We start from the raw sequence: 18,157 nt of genomic DNA, 5'->3' as shown, positions 1-18,157 counted from the left end.
AATACACTGTACATATTGAAGAGAAATTAACAAAATGAAACAATCTAAAATGTACTTACCTGGTTTTACAAGGTTTGTCTTTGTTTCCTTCTTATATCGTGCAGACTGTGGGTTTCCTTCCCCCACTGTTCCAGCATTACATTTCTTTTTGGTATAGTCTCCATCACTGCCTGTAGAAAAACTAATTGGACTGTTTCCAGTATCAGAAGGAGTCTTAATGGGAGATACTGATTGGCTACTAGGGCAGCCAGTGTCATCTGAAAAGACAAAAAATGAACACAAGATTTGTTAACTAATAAGTCAAATGAAGATGGCAGAAAACTTTTGGACTATACCACATACAAATCAGAAACAGCCTTCTCTAAGACACGCAACCTGTGCACAAAGATAAGGCCCACTTTGTTCCTGCATTCCTGCACCCAAGAGATGAACGCACCATTTTGTAGGTGCAATATGGTTCTTGGATACCTAAGTGTTATAAAATGCCACTGTAAATATTTGTTTCCATAATTCTGTGAAAGTACAAAATCAGAGACAACTTCTGAAAACCCGGAGCCAAGCTTAACCTCTTCTTACTCAGCATGGTAATGGAATATTATAACATGAAGTATACAAATTAAGAAATGTGTTAAAATAAAAATTGATTTGTGTGCATGTGTCATACATAGCCAAGTTCTGACTGTGCACCTCCCGTATGAACGGAACTATGGGCCAAGAGTGAGAATGAGGCAGCTTTTCCCCCACAGATCCTTCGTACCAGAACTACAGAAGGGCCTTCAAGTCCAAGGGCCTAAGCTGTGTGGCTACAGCTGACCAGATTGAGAGTGCACTATCAACACAGACCCGTTTTGGTGACAGTATGTCCTACTGACTATACAATAGTCTAAGGCCTTAACACGCTTTGCTAGAATGCAATTCAATGCCCATACCAAATACTCTGGACGACTCATTTATTTGGGTCTTTGACGCACACTTGTCTACAGCAAAACATCACTGCATATAATATAATGTATACTGTCAATTTTAATTATTTACTATATTGTACAATGCATCTATGGTTACTTAAGTATTTTGGTTGGGCATTTTTGTCTCTGTGATGGATAATTACAACTGAAATATTTGTTTTGCTTTGGTATTTTTCCTGGTTTTTTTACTGAGCAACTCTAGTATTTTATTATCCTATAAATATCTACAGTATGATAAGCCAACAGATCCAGAATATTCATTCATTAGATTGCTTCAATGTACACTCGATATGCATGACATTCAGAAATGTAATGATCATTTTACTGAAAACAGTAAACATGCCTCAGCATAAACTATTTTTCTTTTAAAGCAACTTTTTTCATTTCCAGAAAGTGGCTGTCTGATACCTGGCACTAAAACTGCTGCACCATATGATCAGTACTTCTGTGTAAATCAGCATTAGTGTGCATACGCATTAGCTTTCATCTCCTGGAGATACTAAAATGGTGGTTTATTCAAAGTTGTACAAACACAATAAAACTACTAGCACTCAAATACAAATCATAGTAAAAAGGTATCCAGTACAGATAGCCAAACATATTTAAGCCCCTTCCTACTGTTATTTGAATGCCTCCTGAATACTCATCTCTTTTGTGATGCCCACAATAGGTGACTAATTTATTTAAAATATATAGTATATTAAATAGCCCTTAACCATGATGTCACTTTAAGCGCAGAAATATCCCATGTCCCAGAGAACTCAGTCTCTTATTTGTTCTTTCCAAGAGTAAAATAAAGCCAGTATTTTTCACTATTCATTTGCACTGTGCATTCATCCTGTATTGTCTTCATGAATAAAACTCCCCACCACAAGCTACAATATGACACACCCAGATGTACCTATACCTTAACTAAAGTACACAATCATATTTCTGTAACCACTGTTACACTGCAGTTTGCTCATTGTCACGTCTATAATTCACGTCTGCTTCTGCAATAAGCTCTGCATGGGGACCAGCTGAAAACCATGTCTACCCAGAGAAGGAGGGTGGAAAGAAAGGGCTAGAATGTGTAATGTTACTGTCTGACTGAGAGTAAGGGGCAGCACAGACCTAGCCTCGGATCAGACCAGAGAATGGTTATTAATCATAATTCCTCTCTTGCTCCCACTTTGTTTTGGGAGGGGAGTAAAGTTATTACATCCTTTTTTCTGAAGCATCTTATTCCCGCTATGTGCCTGGCCAGTTACCCTGGCTGATGAGAGCACTCTCTAACCCTTTCCACCCACTTGCTTGCAAGAGTGAGTCTCAGACAAGCTGTCTTTGCTCTTCCCACTGTGGCTGGAACAACCAGCCCTTTACACTGCCAAACAGGGAAGTAAGAAGGGGCCTACTTCTCCATACTCCCTGCGCAGCTGAGTAAGAAATATAACAGTCTAGCCAGAGGTGAAAGTAAGCCGGTACACCCTGGTATGGTGTACTGGCAAGAGCCGGTGCACCGTACCGGGGTGGATCGGCTTCCCCAGGCGCAATTTAAAGGGCCTGCAGCTCCCAGCAGCGGCTGGAGCCTCCGGCCCTTTAAATTGCTGCCAGATCCCCGCTGCCGGAGCCCTGGGGTAGTGGTGGCGGGGCTGGGGCGGCAATTTAAAGGGCCTGGGGTGGTAGTGGCGGCCGAGCCCTGGGTCCTTTACATTGTCCCCGGAGCCCCGCCGCCACTTCCCCAGGGTTCCGGCAGGCTCCGGGGACGATTTAAAGGCCCGGGGGGGTAGTGGCGGCCGGAGCCCCATCCCTGGAGCCCTGCTGCTGGAGCCCTGGGGAAGCGGAGGCGGGACTCCGGGGACGATTTAAAGGGCCCAGGGCTCCAGCCACCGCTACCACCCAGGGCCCTTTAAACTGCTGCCAGAGGCCCCGGCTGCCGCTGTTACCCCGGGGAGGGGGAAGGAGGCACTTGCCAGTACAGGGTGGGCCAGGGCTGGCTCTAACCTCCCTCAGCCCTGCCCCCTCCGCCCAAGGCCCCACCCCTTCTGGGGGCCAGAGCCGGCCCCAGCCCAGCTCCGTACCGGGTAAGTCCCAAGACTTACTTTCACCCCTGAGTCTAGCCCAAAAGTAACAGCAGCCAGTCCGAGTTAGTTCTGGGGGGCTTTGCCTGCTTCTAGCAATGTTGCTGAGTCAGGAGGACAACCATATCTACTTTGTGAATTACCTGCAAGGCCTACAGGTGAAAAGTGTTTGCTAGCAGTCTATTCCAAGTTAACTAAGAGACTGAGTAGGTGTCTACCTGACCATGCTGCAAACTTCATTAGCTAACACCTGTGACTGCAGCAGATAAATTAAGTTCCGCACTGAACTTGTTTGTCTTCTTTTGGCAATTCTGAAGGTACCTATTTCCTACCCTGCAAATAGTCTCGGTTCCTCATAAGATAATGAGACAGTTAAAAGATCTATTAAACCCTTTCAGTCCAGTGCCCTGCTAACACAAGGTTCTTCCTTACATTATCTTGTTCTTTATTTTACTAATTCGTATAAATCTCATGATCAAATTCAAAATGCAGAGGATAGAAGGTAATTTTCTCAAGATCAATACTAATTTTATTCTGTGAATTAGTCAGCAGGACTCACCAATTTTTACCTCATAAACACAGAAAGGTATACACAATTTATCTACTGGACATGGATTGGTTCTGCTGAGTGAATTCTTTAATTCTGTTTAAGCAACAAATTTTGCTATTTCTAGAAACACCCTCTCTTCCGAAGCATACAAAATTTACAAAACCTTAACGCTATATTTAGAATATAGTTTAGGCACAAAGCATTTTAAACACCAGGGAGAAACTCTACTTTAAAGTATCTCAGGAGCTGATGAAATCCTGTGAAGGTGCGTCAGTTTAAAACAAACAAAAGACCCCTACCCACAACTCTGAATTAAACCACTAAAAACAAAAGCAACAAATGTGGAAAACCAACAACAAATGTAGGAGATAAGAAAGCAGATTAGCAAAAGAAAATACACGTTTTGATCAGCAGACAGTTAATACAGCCTCTGATAATGTACTGCTTTCACGTCCCCATTATAATTAATCTGATTAAGCTCCACAGCTTGCATTGCGATATGACACTTATCAAGGGAACAAAGTGAACTTGGCACTAACAACAATAAGTCTTCTCTAGTCATATCATTTCTGACCTTTAGACACTTCAACAACCAAGTCAGAGTTTTAACTTCAGCTGCAGAAAATGAATGGTTTTATTGTACTCCTCTTTCCTGTTACTGTTTGTTATTTTTAACAAGCTATACACCTAAGGCTTCTGTGTGAACTTGTAATTTAATCATTAGTATGGAAAAAGTGAACCTCTAAACATTTTCTGGATCTAGTTCATGCTGCCAAAGAGACATTTTTTCCTTAGATGTATCAGATGTACCTTTCAATGCAGTGTCTTCTACAGGATCAAAATGTTCAGTATTGCCAAAAGTAGCAGCTGCACATGCAACAGTACTGTCTATCACAAGGGGCAAGATAACCTCAGCTGTGAGTTGAGAATGTACCTCTGCTAATCAGTTTGCAGCTGACCATCCCATTAAAAAAATGGAAGGGGAAGGAAAAACACTGGAAGGGGTGTACATTTGCCATCACCTTCAGCCCCCAACTAAAACCTCTCCAAACATCTCCATCAAAGATCTACAACCTATCCTGAAGGATGACCCATCACTCTCACAGATCTTGGGAAACAGGCCAGTCCTTGCTTACAGACAGCCCCCAACCTGAAGCAAATACTCACCAGCAACCACACACCACACAACAAAAACACTAACCCAGGAACCTATCCTTGCAACAAAGCCCGTTGCCAACTGTGTCCACATATCTATTCAGGGGTTCACCATCATAGGGCCTAATCACATCAGCCACACTATCAGAGGCTTGTTCACCTGCACATCTACCAATGTGATATATGCCATCATGTGCCAGCAATGCCCTTCTGCCATGTACATTGGCCAAATTGGACAGTCTCTACGTAAAAGAATAAATGGACACAAATCAGACGTCAAAAATTACAACATTCAAAAACCAGTCGCAGAACCCTTCAATCTCTTTGGTCACTCGATTACAGACCTAAAAGTGACAATTCTTCAACAAAAAAACTTCAAAAACAGACTCCAACGAGAGACTGCTGAATTGGAATTAATTTGCAAACTGGATACAATTAACTTATGCTTGAATAAAGACTGGGAGTGGATGTGTCATTACACAAAGTAAAACTATTTCCCCATGTTTATTTCCCCCCCCCTTACTGTTCCTCACAGGTTCTTGTCAACTGCTGGAAATGGCCCACCTTGATTATCACTACAAAAGGTTTCCCCCTTCCCCCATTCTCCTGCTGGTAATAGCTCACCTTACCTGATCACCCTCGTTACAGTGTGTATGGTAACACCCATTGTTTCATGTTCTCTGTGTATATAAATCTCCCCACTGTATTTTCCACTGAATGCACCCAATGAAGTGAGCTGTAGCTCACGAAAGCTTATGCTCAAATAAATTTGTTCGTCTCTAAGGTGCCACAAGTCCTCCTTTTCTTTCTACCAGCAATACAGTTTATATTGACATTAAAATACATCATTATATCTGGTAAAATGGTCTAAACAGTGCAGCACTACAAATTACAGTAAAAATGATTAGCAAAAGTACATCTAAAGAAAATGTGCAGGATCTGTAATATATTACTCCTACATCTGAATTCCTTATAAAATGATAGCTACAACTTAACTCTATGGATGCAGCAGCAGTTGATGTACTTTGACAGCATAAAAAAAAGATCCTCCTTCATCCTATCTGAATGTTTCTCCTATGACATAATTCCCAGAGGCCTCGACATCATATCACAAAAGCATTTAGACAGGAAGGTCCACAAACTATTTTTAGTCAGACACTTCATCGATCTCCAGAGAAAATGAAGATTTTTCCTATTATCAAAGCTGCTTTTGCTAATTTCTCCCCTCTGTCTACAGTCCAAAGTGGAAGTCATCACAGTCCCTTGCAGCTGATAAAGATTCTCTATCTTACAAGGTATAAGCAGTTTAGGAATAGAAATAGTGACGTTCCCTGTAATATATGTATTAAACCATAATATACATGGAAAAAAGAAACTGTAAACAATAGTTGGTTCAGTTACAGAAGTTTAAACATTTGGAAATAAAATCCATGAATAATCCTTGTAGGAGTAAGTGTCTGATCCTTCAATAGCACAGAATGTTACACTCCACCCATTTTATTAGGCCTGCTTTTACAACACAATCTCCAGTAGAAGGCTGCTATAACTTTGGTGACAACTAGAATGGATTATATTACAGTGATTATTGTAAGAGCAACACCCTTTAAAAAGCATCCAGGGTCTGGATTCTAATAATAAATGAGAGTGCTGGATATGCCACCCCATAGTCTTTTGTAGTCATATTTTATATACTGGCTTTAGGGCCACCCAAATCCCAGTTTGTGGCTATGAATCACTGCATAACCCTACCCAGTGTTTTGTGGGGGACAGTTGTGATGGTGGAGGATGAAGGCACACTTATGCTCCAAGATTTGCATGACATCTCTCAATCCTAATATTCTACTGTCTCTATATATGTGGAACGCCTATTGATGTCAATGGAAGAGTAATTTATCAGGATCAAGATATGACATGCAGATTTTGTTTTTAAAATACCACAGAATCTCCTACGATGGAAAGTGTTCTCTTTATTCAACAGTATTTTGGGCTTCTGATTAAGGACAAGGTTCTTTCATTCTGTTTAAACCTTGCAATACTTGTTGACACACATGACACCATTTAACTCAATACAAATTTGTATTAAAACCATTTTAAAACAAAATATCTTTGATTAAGTATTTTTAATGAAAGATTCAAACACAGCGCTTCTTAACAATGAATTAAGTCATTTTTGTTATCAGCATACACAGAGGGGACAAACTTGGGCTCCAGAAAGGGGAAGATGCTAGGTGCTTGTTTCCAAAACCCACTGAAGTCAATAGGAACCTTTCCACTGACTTCACTAGGCTCTAGCTCAGGCCTTTAGAGCTCACAGTGCTGACTGATATGTAGAGCAGATGACAGGGACATTCAGAAGGTCAAATGTCTTGGCTTCCCAAGCAGTTGTACGGTGAAGTAGTACAAGGGCAGTCATTTTGTACAAGGCAACAGTGGAGGAAGAGAGAGAAGCAGGCAGGAGTCTGCACTTCCGTACATATAAACTTTTTTAACCTCCACATTTAAAACCTCTCTCTAGAAATATATAAACACTAACCAGTAAACTAACTAAATTCCCAAATCATTCCTATGCCCTAGCAGGAGACCCTCCAAGTAAAGAGCACTGAAAAATGGACACAAAGGACCAAATGCTGCTCTTGAATAAGAGCCACAAGTGTGTATATGAAAGCAGAATTTGGCCCAATGTATTCAGAAAATGAAGATCAAGGTGCCACACAGCTATGCCAGACAGAGCATCTACAGCAATGGGTTTCACAAACAAACTTGCACAGCTTGAGAAGGACTCTCAGATGATATCATATTTCAGATGATACAGTTCAATCAAATGGAATAAAGAAGGACTGTGAAAATGCTTTTGATATCAAACGTGGGGGTAATTTTAAACACACTTATCTGACGCAATAAATGTCAATAAAAGAAAATATAAACTCGGAGTCAGGGGAATACGCTAACAAAACATTCCTTCTGATGAAAACAGATATAAAGATAGGGGGATTTTAACATATAAGGAAACTAATGATAATAACCTTACATTTGGTCTCTGCATTGTTGACCCATTAAAATGATCCAATTTTCTCTTTTTTTCTCCTCAAAAATACACAATTAAGCATGTAGTTTATCAATGCTCCACTCTGGGTAGCTTTCCTAATACACAATCTACCTCACTGTCCTAGTGAGAAATTATTTCAGCTATGACTGAAGGTACAGCATGTTAACTGCATACAGTGAATGAAGATGTCTCTTCTGCAAACCTGTACAGATCCTCAGACTCAGTTATTTGCAGCTAGTATTAAATGTAGCTTATTCAAACTGATTTAAATAAGTATATATGCATGGCTAAATCCTGTTTTCTTTACTCACACAAGCACTCTTCCTGAACTCACTTTGAGCATCAACCAATAACTGGACCAATCGGCAAAATAGTCTAAATTTGACTACGCATGTGAGTAGTGTGAACAGGATATGATAATAGAGAACTTTCTGCTGCAGGCACAGTGAATTTACAGTGTAAACACAGTGAACGTAGAGGCCAAGATTTTCACAAACAAAGGCCTAAACTTAGGCTCTGAACTCTGTTTTTGAAAATCTTGGCCAGAATTTTCTAAATGAGTAAGGTGCACCTATTGTAACCACTAGTTGTCACCTAACTCCTAGATGATCAGTAGTACTATGTATACTTATTAACAAGGAGATATTGCAGGTGAGAATAAAAGCCCAGAAGAGTACTTTGCATTTGAAATAAAACAGCTCCTCTAGCTCAAACAGCCCTTTTCTTCAACTGATTATTAAAACACAGGTACTTAAGGCTAAAGCATCTCAGCTAACCAACTATTTCTGCATTCTTTTCTTAAGTCAATAAGTTAAGTCTTAAACAAAGATGAATACAAAGATTGAGAAGACAAAACATCAGCACTAAAATGATGATTAAAAAGATGAGCTATTCAGAACATGAAAAATGAAAAAGGATGTGTCCCCCAAAACTGACTAGCTATTAAAAACTGTTTGCAGTGTAGTTGTACCCCTGTTTATCCCAGGATATTAGAGGGCCATGGTGGATGAGGTAATATCTTTTATCAGACCAACTTCTATTGCTGAGAGAGAAGGAAAATGAGGCTCTCGTAAAGCCTTCTTTGGGAATTCCAGCTAATGGATCTGCCTTCTACGTTATAAGACACAAAGAGGGGAGTTAAAGCTTGTCTCTTTCACCAGCAGAGGTTGGTCCAGTAAAAGGTATTACCTCACCTACCTTGTCTCACTATTAAAAAGGCAGACTAAACAGACTGTGGAATTTAGTTACTCTAGGCCAAACATTGCCTTCAATCCATAAGTAACTCCCCTTGTATGCAAGGTCTTGAAACAAACTTTGAAAGAGAAAGTAGTTAAGGACATTGAGGTAAGCGGTAATTACGACAAATCACAACATGGTTTTACAAAAGGTAGCTCATGCCAGACCAACTCGCTCTCTTTCTCTGAGAAGATAACTAGTTTTTTAGACAAAGGAAATGCTGCAAATCTAATTTACCTGGATTTCAGTAAGGCATCTGATACAATTCCACATGGGAAATTATTAGTTAAATTGGAGAATTTGGGGATTAATATGAGAATTTAAGGTGAATATGGTTAAAAGGGAGACTACAATGGGTCATACTGAAAGATGAACTGTCAGGCTGGAGGAAAGCTACGAGTGGAGTTCCTCAAGGATCAGTCTTATTTAACATTTTTATCAATGACCTTGGCACAAAAAAATGGGACTGTGCTAATAAAATCTGTTGATGACACAAAGTTGTGAGGCATTGCCAATATGGAGGAGAACCAGAATATCAGACAAGAAGAGCTGGATGATCTTGAAAACCAGCGTAATAGAAATTAGATGAAATTTAATAGTGCAAAGTGCCGGGTCATGCACTCAAGAACTAACATCATGAATTTTTGCTATAAGTTGGGGGTGTATCAGTTGGAAGAGACAGAGGAGAAGAAAGCAGTGGACGTGATATATCTTGACTTTAGCAAAGCTTTTGATATAGTCTCCCACAGTATTCTTGCCAGCAAGTTAAAAAAGTATGTATTGGATTAATGAACTATAAGGTGGATAGAAAGCTGGCTAGATTGTCGGGTTCAGTGGGTCGTGATCAACTGCTCAATGTCTAGTTGGCAGCTGGTATCAAGCAGAGTGCCCCAAGGGTTGGTCCTGGGGCCGGTTTTGTTCAACATCTTTATTAACTATCTAGATGATGGGATGGATTCCACCCTCAGCAAGTTCACGGATGACACTAAGCTGGAGAGAGAAGTAGATATGCTGGAGGGTAGGGATAGGGTCCAGAGTAACCTAGACAAATTGGAGGATTGGGCCAAAAGAAATATGATGAGGTTCAACAAGGACAAGTGCAGAGTCCTGCACTTAGGATGGAAGAATGCCATGCACCGCTACAGGCTGGGGACCAACTGACTAAGCAGCAGTTCTGCAGAAAAGGACCTGGAGATTACAGTGGATAAGAAGCTGGATATGAGTCAGTGTACCCTTGTTACCAGGAAGACTGATATTGGGCTGCATTAGTAGGAGCATTGCCAGCAGACCGAGGGAAGTGATTGTTCCCCTCTATTCGGCTCTGGTAAGGCCACATCTGGAGTACTGTGTCCAATTTTGGGCCCCCAACTACAGAAAGGATGTGGACAAATTGGAGAGAGTCCAGCAGAGGGAAACGAAAATGATAGGGGGCTGGGGCACATGACTTACGAGGAGAGGCTGAGAGAACTGGGCTTGTTTAGTTTGCAGAAGAGAAGAGTGAGGGGGGATTTGATAGCAGCCTTCAATTACCTGAAGGGGGGTTCCAAAGAGGATGGAGCTCAGCTGTTCTCAGTGGTGGCAGATGACAGAACAAGGAGCAATGGTCTCAAGTTGCAATGTGGGAGGTCTAGGTTGGATATTAGGAAACACTATTTCGCTAGGATGGTAGTCAAGCACTGGAATGGGTTACATAGGGAGGTGGTGGAATCTCCATCCTTAGAGGTTTTTAAGGCGTGGCTGGACAAAGCCCAGGCTGGGATGATTTAGTTGCTGTTGGTCCTGCTTTGAGCAAGGGGTTGGACTAGATTACCTCCTGAGGTCTCTTTCAACCGTAATCTTCTATGATTCTAAGACCTGGGTGTATTGGTTGATCACAGGATGACTATGAGAGGCCAATGTGATGTGGCCATGAAAGAAAACTAATCGCAGGATGCATCAGGCAAGATAGTTCCAGTAGAGATAGGGAAGTGTTATTACCGTTATATAAGGCACTGGTGAGAACTCTTCTTGAATACTGTGTTTAATTCTGGTCTCCCACATTTAAGAAAGATTAATTCAAACTGGAGCAGGTGCAGAGAAGGGCTACTAGAATGATCAGAGGAATGGAAAACCTACCCTATGAGTGGAGACTCAATGAGCGTGGCTTGTTTAGCCCAACCAAAAGAAGGCTGAGGGGAGACATGATTGCTCTTTATAAATACGTCAGAGTGATAAATACCAGGGAGGGAGAGGAGTTATTTAAGTTTAAGTGCTAATGTTTACATTTATTTAAGTTATTTAAGTTTATTTAAGCGCTAATGTTGACACAAGAACAAATGGATATAAACTAGCCAACAAGAAGTTTAGGCTTGAAATTAGACAAAAGTTTCAAACTGTCAGTGGAGTGAAGTTCTGGAACAGCCTTCCAAGAGGTGCTATAGGGGCAAAAAAACCTAAAATAACTTCAAGACTGCCCTTGATAAGTTTGTGATGGGGACTGTATGATGAGATTGCCTACACTGGCATGTGGCCCATCTGTGACTGCTAGTAGCAAATATTCTCAATGGCTGGAGATAGGACACTAGATGGGGAGGGCTCTGAGTTACTACAGAGAATTCTTCCCCAAGTGTCTGGCTGGTGGGTCTTGCTGACATGCTCAGGGTCCAACTGATTGTCATATTTGGGGTCGGGAAGCAATTTTCCCCCAGGTCAGATTGGCAGAGACTTCAGGGGTTTTTGCCTTCCTCTGCAGCATGGGGCATAGGTCATTTGCATGTTTAAACTGGAGTAAATGGTGAATTCTAACTTGAAGTCTTTAAATCATGATTTGAGGACTTCGGAAACCCAGCCAGAGGTTCTTGGTCTATTACAGCCCCAGGAGGGGGTGCGTGAGGTTCTGTGGCCTGTGACGTGCAGGTGGTCAGACTGGATGATCATGATGGTCCTTTCTGGTCTTAAAATCTATGAGTCTAAATGGAGTTGTACACACAAATTAAGAGTAACACTCCACCCTCAGTGTCTTATTACTTAGAAGGTAGATTCATTAGCTGGCATTCCCAAAGAAGTCTTTAGGAAACCTTAATTTTCCTTTGGAGCAGCTGTAGAAATGGGCCATAAACTGGATTATCTGTCTATCAGTTTAAAGTGTGCACCTTTCTCCTGATTGACAAGGTTAGTCTGGTGTGTAGTTCAAAGCCAAAAGTGTAATTTATGAGGAAAACATGCAAAACATGGGGAAATACTCAGAAGTAATATAACCAGCTTATGTTGCTGGGAGAATGTTTTTCACAGCTTGACATTTGAATCCTATGGCTGACATCCAAATCAAAGGAAAGTAGAGGCTGGGGGAAGAGAAGTGCTTCGCTGTCAGCTGACAAGCAGCACCTATTGAAGCCATGCAAACTTGTTTAGTAAATATTACATACTATACATACTGCTATACAAATGTAATTTGCCTGACCTGTTTCCAGAAAGAATATCTAAAATACATTGGACAGAAGCAGTCTATGCCTCAAAATCTATTTTTATCAAGAATTTAATAGATAGGCATGTTAATACCCATACATCATATCTTTGTGTGAATTTGGAAAGGGCTCCTACCACAAATTGAATGAGTACATTATACTAATACTGTTAAATATGCAATAAGTTGCATAAACATATATTAAAGGTCCCCGAGAAGGAGTCTTCTAGAAGAGAAAGGGGGAAATGATTCCCCAACCTTAAATCTGAGCTCAGCAAATATTAATACCCCTCCCCCAGTGCAGAGTTTACAGAGCAAAATTAAGTGTCTTTTTTGCACTGTTGAGTGGTATTTCCTTCCCTGATGCCTGCCTGCCTCCATGATTGCAGCACTATTAGTGTTCCCAGAGGTCCTGAACCCTTTTATTTTCTGCCCACTGCCTGCCTGAAACAACATTAGCAGGCCCCAGAAGATTCTGCTCCTGTCAGTTACAGAGGGAGAAGAACTTGAAGCCTTCTGGTATGCAGGAGGGCCAGTGCAAGCAGACAAGGAAAATTAACAGGCTCAGAAGCTCTGGGGATACAAACAGCAGAGCCATATGCACAGTGCGCTAGGGAGGAGAGCTGATTTTATATTTTTTTAAAAGGGCTTTCCATAGTAGAAGAGCACAGTGTCAATGATAAGGGAAGAAGGATGGGTAGAAACTTTTCAAGTGAAGGGGTGAAGGGAAAGGAATTATTCCAGGTGTTGATTCACTTGCAGTTGCTATTTACCAGTTAGGTAATTTTTTCATTTTGGATTCTCATATCTGCAATGGTGGTTATGGGAGGGGAGGGTTTTAGCTCTTTCAGTGTAATGCTCACAGGCTTTTTTCATCACCATAACGTTGACCTCCTGATGATCTTTCCACCTCTCCCAAAGTTATTACTTGTTAAGCTTAACCACCATTGCTGTGTATATCACTTTTAAACCAGAAAGATGACAGGTCCCTGTTCTGAGGTCCTTACAATCCATACTGGACACAACATGGCAAGGGATGACCATAAACAAAAGTTGGGAAGGAGGTACCAGAGGTCGAGGGAGACAGGAGTGACCAATCTCAAGGTGCATTTATTGTTATGTTATGCATCCATCTTGTAAGTTCCTCTTTTTAAGGAATACACTCTTTAAAATTGGAGGACAGTTAGGCAAGGCCAGGTTGGTGATCAGTGATAAGTTTTAAAGTGAAAGCAGCAAGTATTGAGGAGGCCTCTGTCAGGTCAAATTGTGTAGTGCACAATGTTGGAGAGGATGTTCCAGGCAAACCAAAGGGGTGACATGAGGAAAGGCACACAGCTACTAGTAGGAAAAAACAACGAGCATCAAGATGAACTAGCATAGGGCATGTGGAGTGAATAAGAGATGATTAGAGACAGGATGCAGACATTAAAAACTGTGCAAGGCCTTGTAGAGAAAGAGCTTGAATATTGTACTTCTGAATATTACTGTAACTGGTGCCTTAGAAATGTCAAAACAGCAGATTATATATATACACACATTGAAGGAGGTAAGAAGCTATTATGGGGATTCAAAGAGAGGATTTATATGGTTGGAGCAGCAGCAAATAATTTTGGTTGTAGTACGTTGGATGGACTTCAAAAATCAGAGATGAAAATAAGGCAGACCAGAAAAGAGGACGTTGCAATAGTCACAGTGAGAGACTGTTGGGGCATGGGCAAAGATTCGGGCACTAGTGAAGAAGGGACACATTTTGGAGATATTATTTTAAAAATATAATTCTAAAAGGCACCATTTTAAAAACAATTTCAGTGGAAGTTTCCTTTAGGCAACTCCTATATCCTGTGTACAGTAATATGTGAGGAAATATATAAACTCATAAATTAAAAAGCATAAGATGGATATTGAAAATATTATTCCTATCTAAGTTAACTATTTTTGCATGTATTTTAGCTATTCTATCACTATTTGGGGAAAACAATACAAAATAATTTGGATCCAATTTTGGAGGGAAAATCAGAATTCCCATTAGAAATTATTCTATTCTACAGTCACTTGGAAAAAATAATTGCATCTTGTGGTTTGGCAATTTTGTGAATGGACAAAAAAGGAAATTCAGGAAGTTATTCTGACAATTTAAGAATAACAAAATACCTGTTATAACTACGATGTTGTGATTAGCTGGAAATATTAAGGAAAAATTCTATATGAAAGACTAAAAACTAAAATCAACTCTCTCCCCCTCAAAAAAAGTCTTCAAAATGAGTTCCTGCATAGCATGTACCAAGGAATTAAAAGAAATAGTCCCTGATTCTGCAAAAATATTTGAACATACATTACTTTACACACTGAGTACTCCCACAGAATCAATAGGGCTATTCACAATGCATAAAATTAAGTATGTGCATAAGTTTTGCAGAATAGGATCTGAAAGTATGCTAGATTCTATAGAAGCAATTGCGTAATATTAGATGTTTGGTTTAAAATATTATGTCATAAAGGGTAATTAGATATGTATTTTAAAAAAGTCTCACAAATGGCAGTCTTAGCAAAAGACCTCCCATGTACTGTAGTTCAAGAATTATAGTTTATTTTTGCCATCTGATACATCACTGAGCCATTGTACTTTCCACAGGACCTGTGTCCTGTATGCTGTATGGGTAGCTACATATGGTCCAGTTATCAATGGAGCATCTTTACATTTCTTTGGAAGAAGGTTGAACTTTCAAACAATGTTAATTTCATTTTAACACTAAAGATTGCAGCCACCATTTTGCTGCCTGGCCACATTGGTTTATATTCTGCTACCGATCCACATATAGAACACTACATGAAATCAGTGTGGAGTTCTGTATAAAAAAAACAACCACAGTGTATGACCTAGGTCTGTAATCCACTACGGCAACTAGCCCTCCTGTTCCACATATCTAGCTCCTTTGGCCTCAGGTTTGTCCACATTCTCTAGACAAACACCATAGTATTTAAGACTCTTTCTTCATCTAAATGTACCTCTAATAAACTGTTCTGTTGCAATAAAGATGCCAACTTTTTAGCAAAGGATAGGAAAGAAAAGCCTTTAGAATTTGAAATGGAAACATCTGGTGTCACTTACAGACATATATGAAAAAAACAGATACTGGATTTCAGTGGAAATCAATTTTTATTTTTGTCTGCAAAGCACTATGCACGCCTAAGGTACCATTTATAATTCAATAAATAATAATAAACAGATAGGGCATTAAATGTTCTCACTATCCCCATCAGTGACTATACTAAGCATATAAAGAAAAGCAATTGCATGCCAACATATTATTACTCTCCAAACACGTTACACACACAGGACCTGATTCTCCAATCATTAACACAAACGTCACATATGTCAATGGAGTGATTCTTAATTTACCCTGGGGTTAAATGAGAGGAAAATCAGGCCAGACATCTCTGTTTTTGCACAACCACTGTGTGTCTGGTGATGGTACCTGAACAGAAGCTGTTGCTGCTGATGGTCCTTGCTGAGCCTCCAGAAGAGCTGCAGGGGTTGAACTCTCTACTCTCCTCCTCTGAGAAGGGTGACTCAGAGGCTGGGGACACTTTCTGTTGTTGTTGCTGCTGCTGGGATACATAAGGCCGAAGTAGCAGGCGGGGGATGCGGCTGCGGGAGATCTCCTTCTCCTGCTGCAGTTTCTGCTCCTACTCAAAAACAAACAAGGTGAACATAACAAAATATGATCTACATAAGTATCATTCCCTGTTGTGTAACTCCCAATCATAAACACCCTCCCAAATACCCCAGGAGTAAACTCCCACCCACAACCTCCCCCCAAATACCGCAGGACGAACCTCTTCCACACAACTCCCCCACAAATTCCCCAGTGTAACCTCTTCTACATAAGCACCCATCATCCCAAGTACCGCAGGAATAACCTATCCCAACTCATATTTGAGCTCCCCTCCTTACACATACATTGCTGGAGACTCCTTTATGGGGAAGGCTGGGGGGAGATGACAGATGCATCTGTCTCTTCAGAGACAACAGAGGGGGACATGATAACAATTTTCAAATGCATAAAAGGTTGTTACAAAGAGGGGGGTGAAAAAATTGTTCTCCTTAACCTCTGTGGATAGGACAAGAAGCAACAGGCTAAAATTGCAGCAAAGGAGATTTAGGTTGGACATTAGGAAAAACTGCCTATCAGGGTAGTAATCATTGGAATAAATTGCCTAGGGAGGTTGTGGAATCTCCGACATTGGTGGTTTTTAAGAACACGTGAGACAAACATCTGTCAGGAACGACCTAACTATTACTTAGTCCTCCCTTGAGTGCAGAGGACTGGACTAGATGACTGACTGAGGTCCCTTCCAGTGCTACACTTCTGTGATTCTATGACTCAGCCCCTTTCACCCAGTGATGGTGGCAGTAATTTCTCCTCCTGCTATTGCTGCTCTCTGCAGGGCAGGTGTGGTGGAAGGTGGCCCCCAATGAATACCGCCTGCCTGGCCTTTGCTTATTGAATCAAGGGCCTGGATACCATCTCTCCAGGGCTACTCCCGACTCAGGGCCCCCTAGCCGTTCCCTGCCAGCCCCGATCCCCTCTCCTCAGAGCCCCCTGCCAGCCCTGACCCCTCGCCAGCCTCGAGCCCAGCTCCAAGCCCCGTCAGCCCTGATCGCCCTTCCTCGCAGCCTCCTGCCAGCCCCAATCTCCCCTCCTCAGACACCCCGTCAGCCCCGATTCCCCCCCTCCTCAGACCCCCGCCGCCCTCCTCAGACCCCTGATCCCCCCTCCTCAGACCCCCGCCCCACCAGCCCCAATCCCCCTCTCTTCAGACCCCCCAATCTCCCCTCCCCAGACCCCCCCCGCCAGCCCCGATCGCCCCCCCTCCTGTCAGACCCGATCGCCCCTCCTCAGACCCCCCCCCCCGATCCAATCCCCGTCCCCGCCAGCCCCTTCCCGCCGCCTGCGCGTCTCCCCCCGCACCTGTACTCCTGTCACCCGGGGTCTGTCTCCCGGGACTCGCCACCTGCGGCCAAAGGGCTCCGGGGCCGCCTCGCCGGCCCTGCTCACCTTGCTGCCCTCCCGGAGCGGTCCCATCCCGATCCTGCCTCAGTCGGGCGCGGCCCGGGGGCACCTGGCTGGGAGAGAGCGGACAGGAGACGCGCTGAGCAAGGGCTGCCGCAGGGACCCGCCGCTCTCCGCTCCGCCAGGCGTGCCGAGCCCAGCCCAGCCCGCTGTTCCCCGCCCCGACACGTGGTGCCGCCGCCTCCGCGGCCGCCTGTCGGGCTGGCCCGCTCCGTGCTGCGCGGGGCGCTCCCGTGCAGCCTGTGGGCCGGGCTGGGTTCCTGCCCCGGCAGTTCCCCCCGTCACCGAGCGCAGGGAGCGACACCCGGGGGCCCGGCTCTGCCACTGCCGGCCAGGTGCCGCCTCCTGCCGCTCCGGCGCCTGGAAGCTCTGCTGCCCCCGAGCCCGCCTCTGCGGAGCCAGGCCGGCGCGGCCTCCGGGCTGGGAGAGGTCAGTGCCGACACCGGCAGCCTCCGGTGGATGGGTGGCAGCAGGCGCCTCTCCCGGCATGAGCGGCAGGAAAGCAAGGCCGGAGTTCGTTACAATTTCCCGTCCCCGCGTTTGCCGCTAGGAAGGCAGCCAAGGCACAAGAAGGGGGGGGGGGTTGCAACTTCATTTTTAAGCAACACATTGCAAGGTACCTAAAATT

The 18,157-nt window shown here is 42.9% G+C and overlaps 1 protein-coding gene across 1 annotated transcript in view; it reads right to left on the bottom strand.

The window, feature by feature from the left end:
- Nucleotides 1-17,541, bottom strand: part of SYBU (syntabulin) — a 54,464-nt gene extending 36,923 nt beyond the window's left edge. The window contains exons 1-3 of the mRNA XM_077808855.1: nucleotides 17,428-17,541; nucleotides 15,931-16,141; nucleotides 60-257 (exon numbers count right to left, since the gene is read on the bottom strand). Coding sequence (XP_077664981.1) covers nucleotides 60-257; nucleotides 15,931-16,141; nucleotides 17,428-17,541 — 523 coding nt within the window. The remainder of the gene's footprint in view (nucleotides 1-59; nucleotides 258-15,930; nucleotides 16,142-17,427) is intronic.
- Nucleotides 17,542-18,157: the final 616 nt, after the last annotated feature.

Source organism: Eretmochelys imbricata, chromosome 2 (genome assembly GCF_965152235.1).
Source record: "Eretmochelys imbricata isolate rEreImb1 chromosome 2, rEreImb1.hap1, whole genome shotgun sequence".
Taxonomy (NCBI): Eukaryota; Metazoa; Chordata; order Testudines; family Cheloniidae; genus Eretmochelys; species Eretmochelys imbricata.
This window is presented reverse-complemented; position numbering and strand designations above follow the sequence as displayed.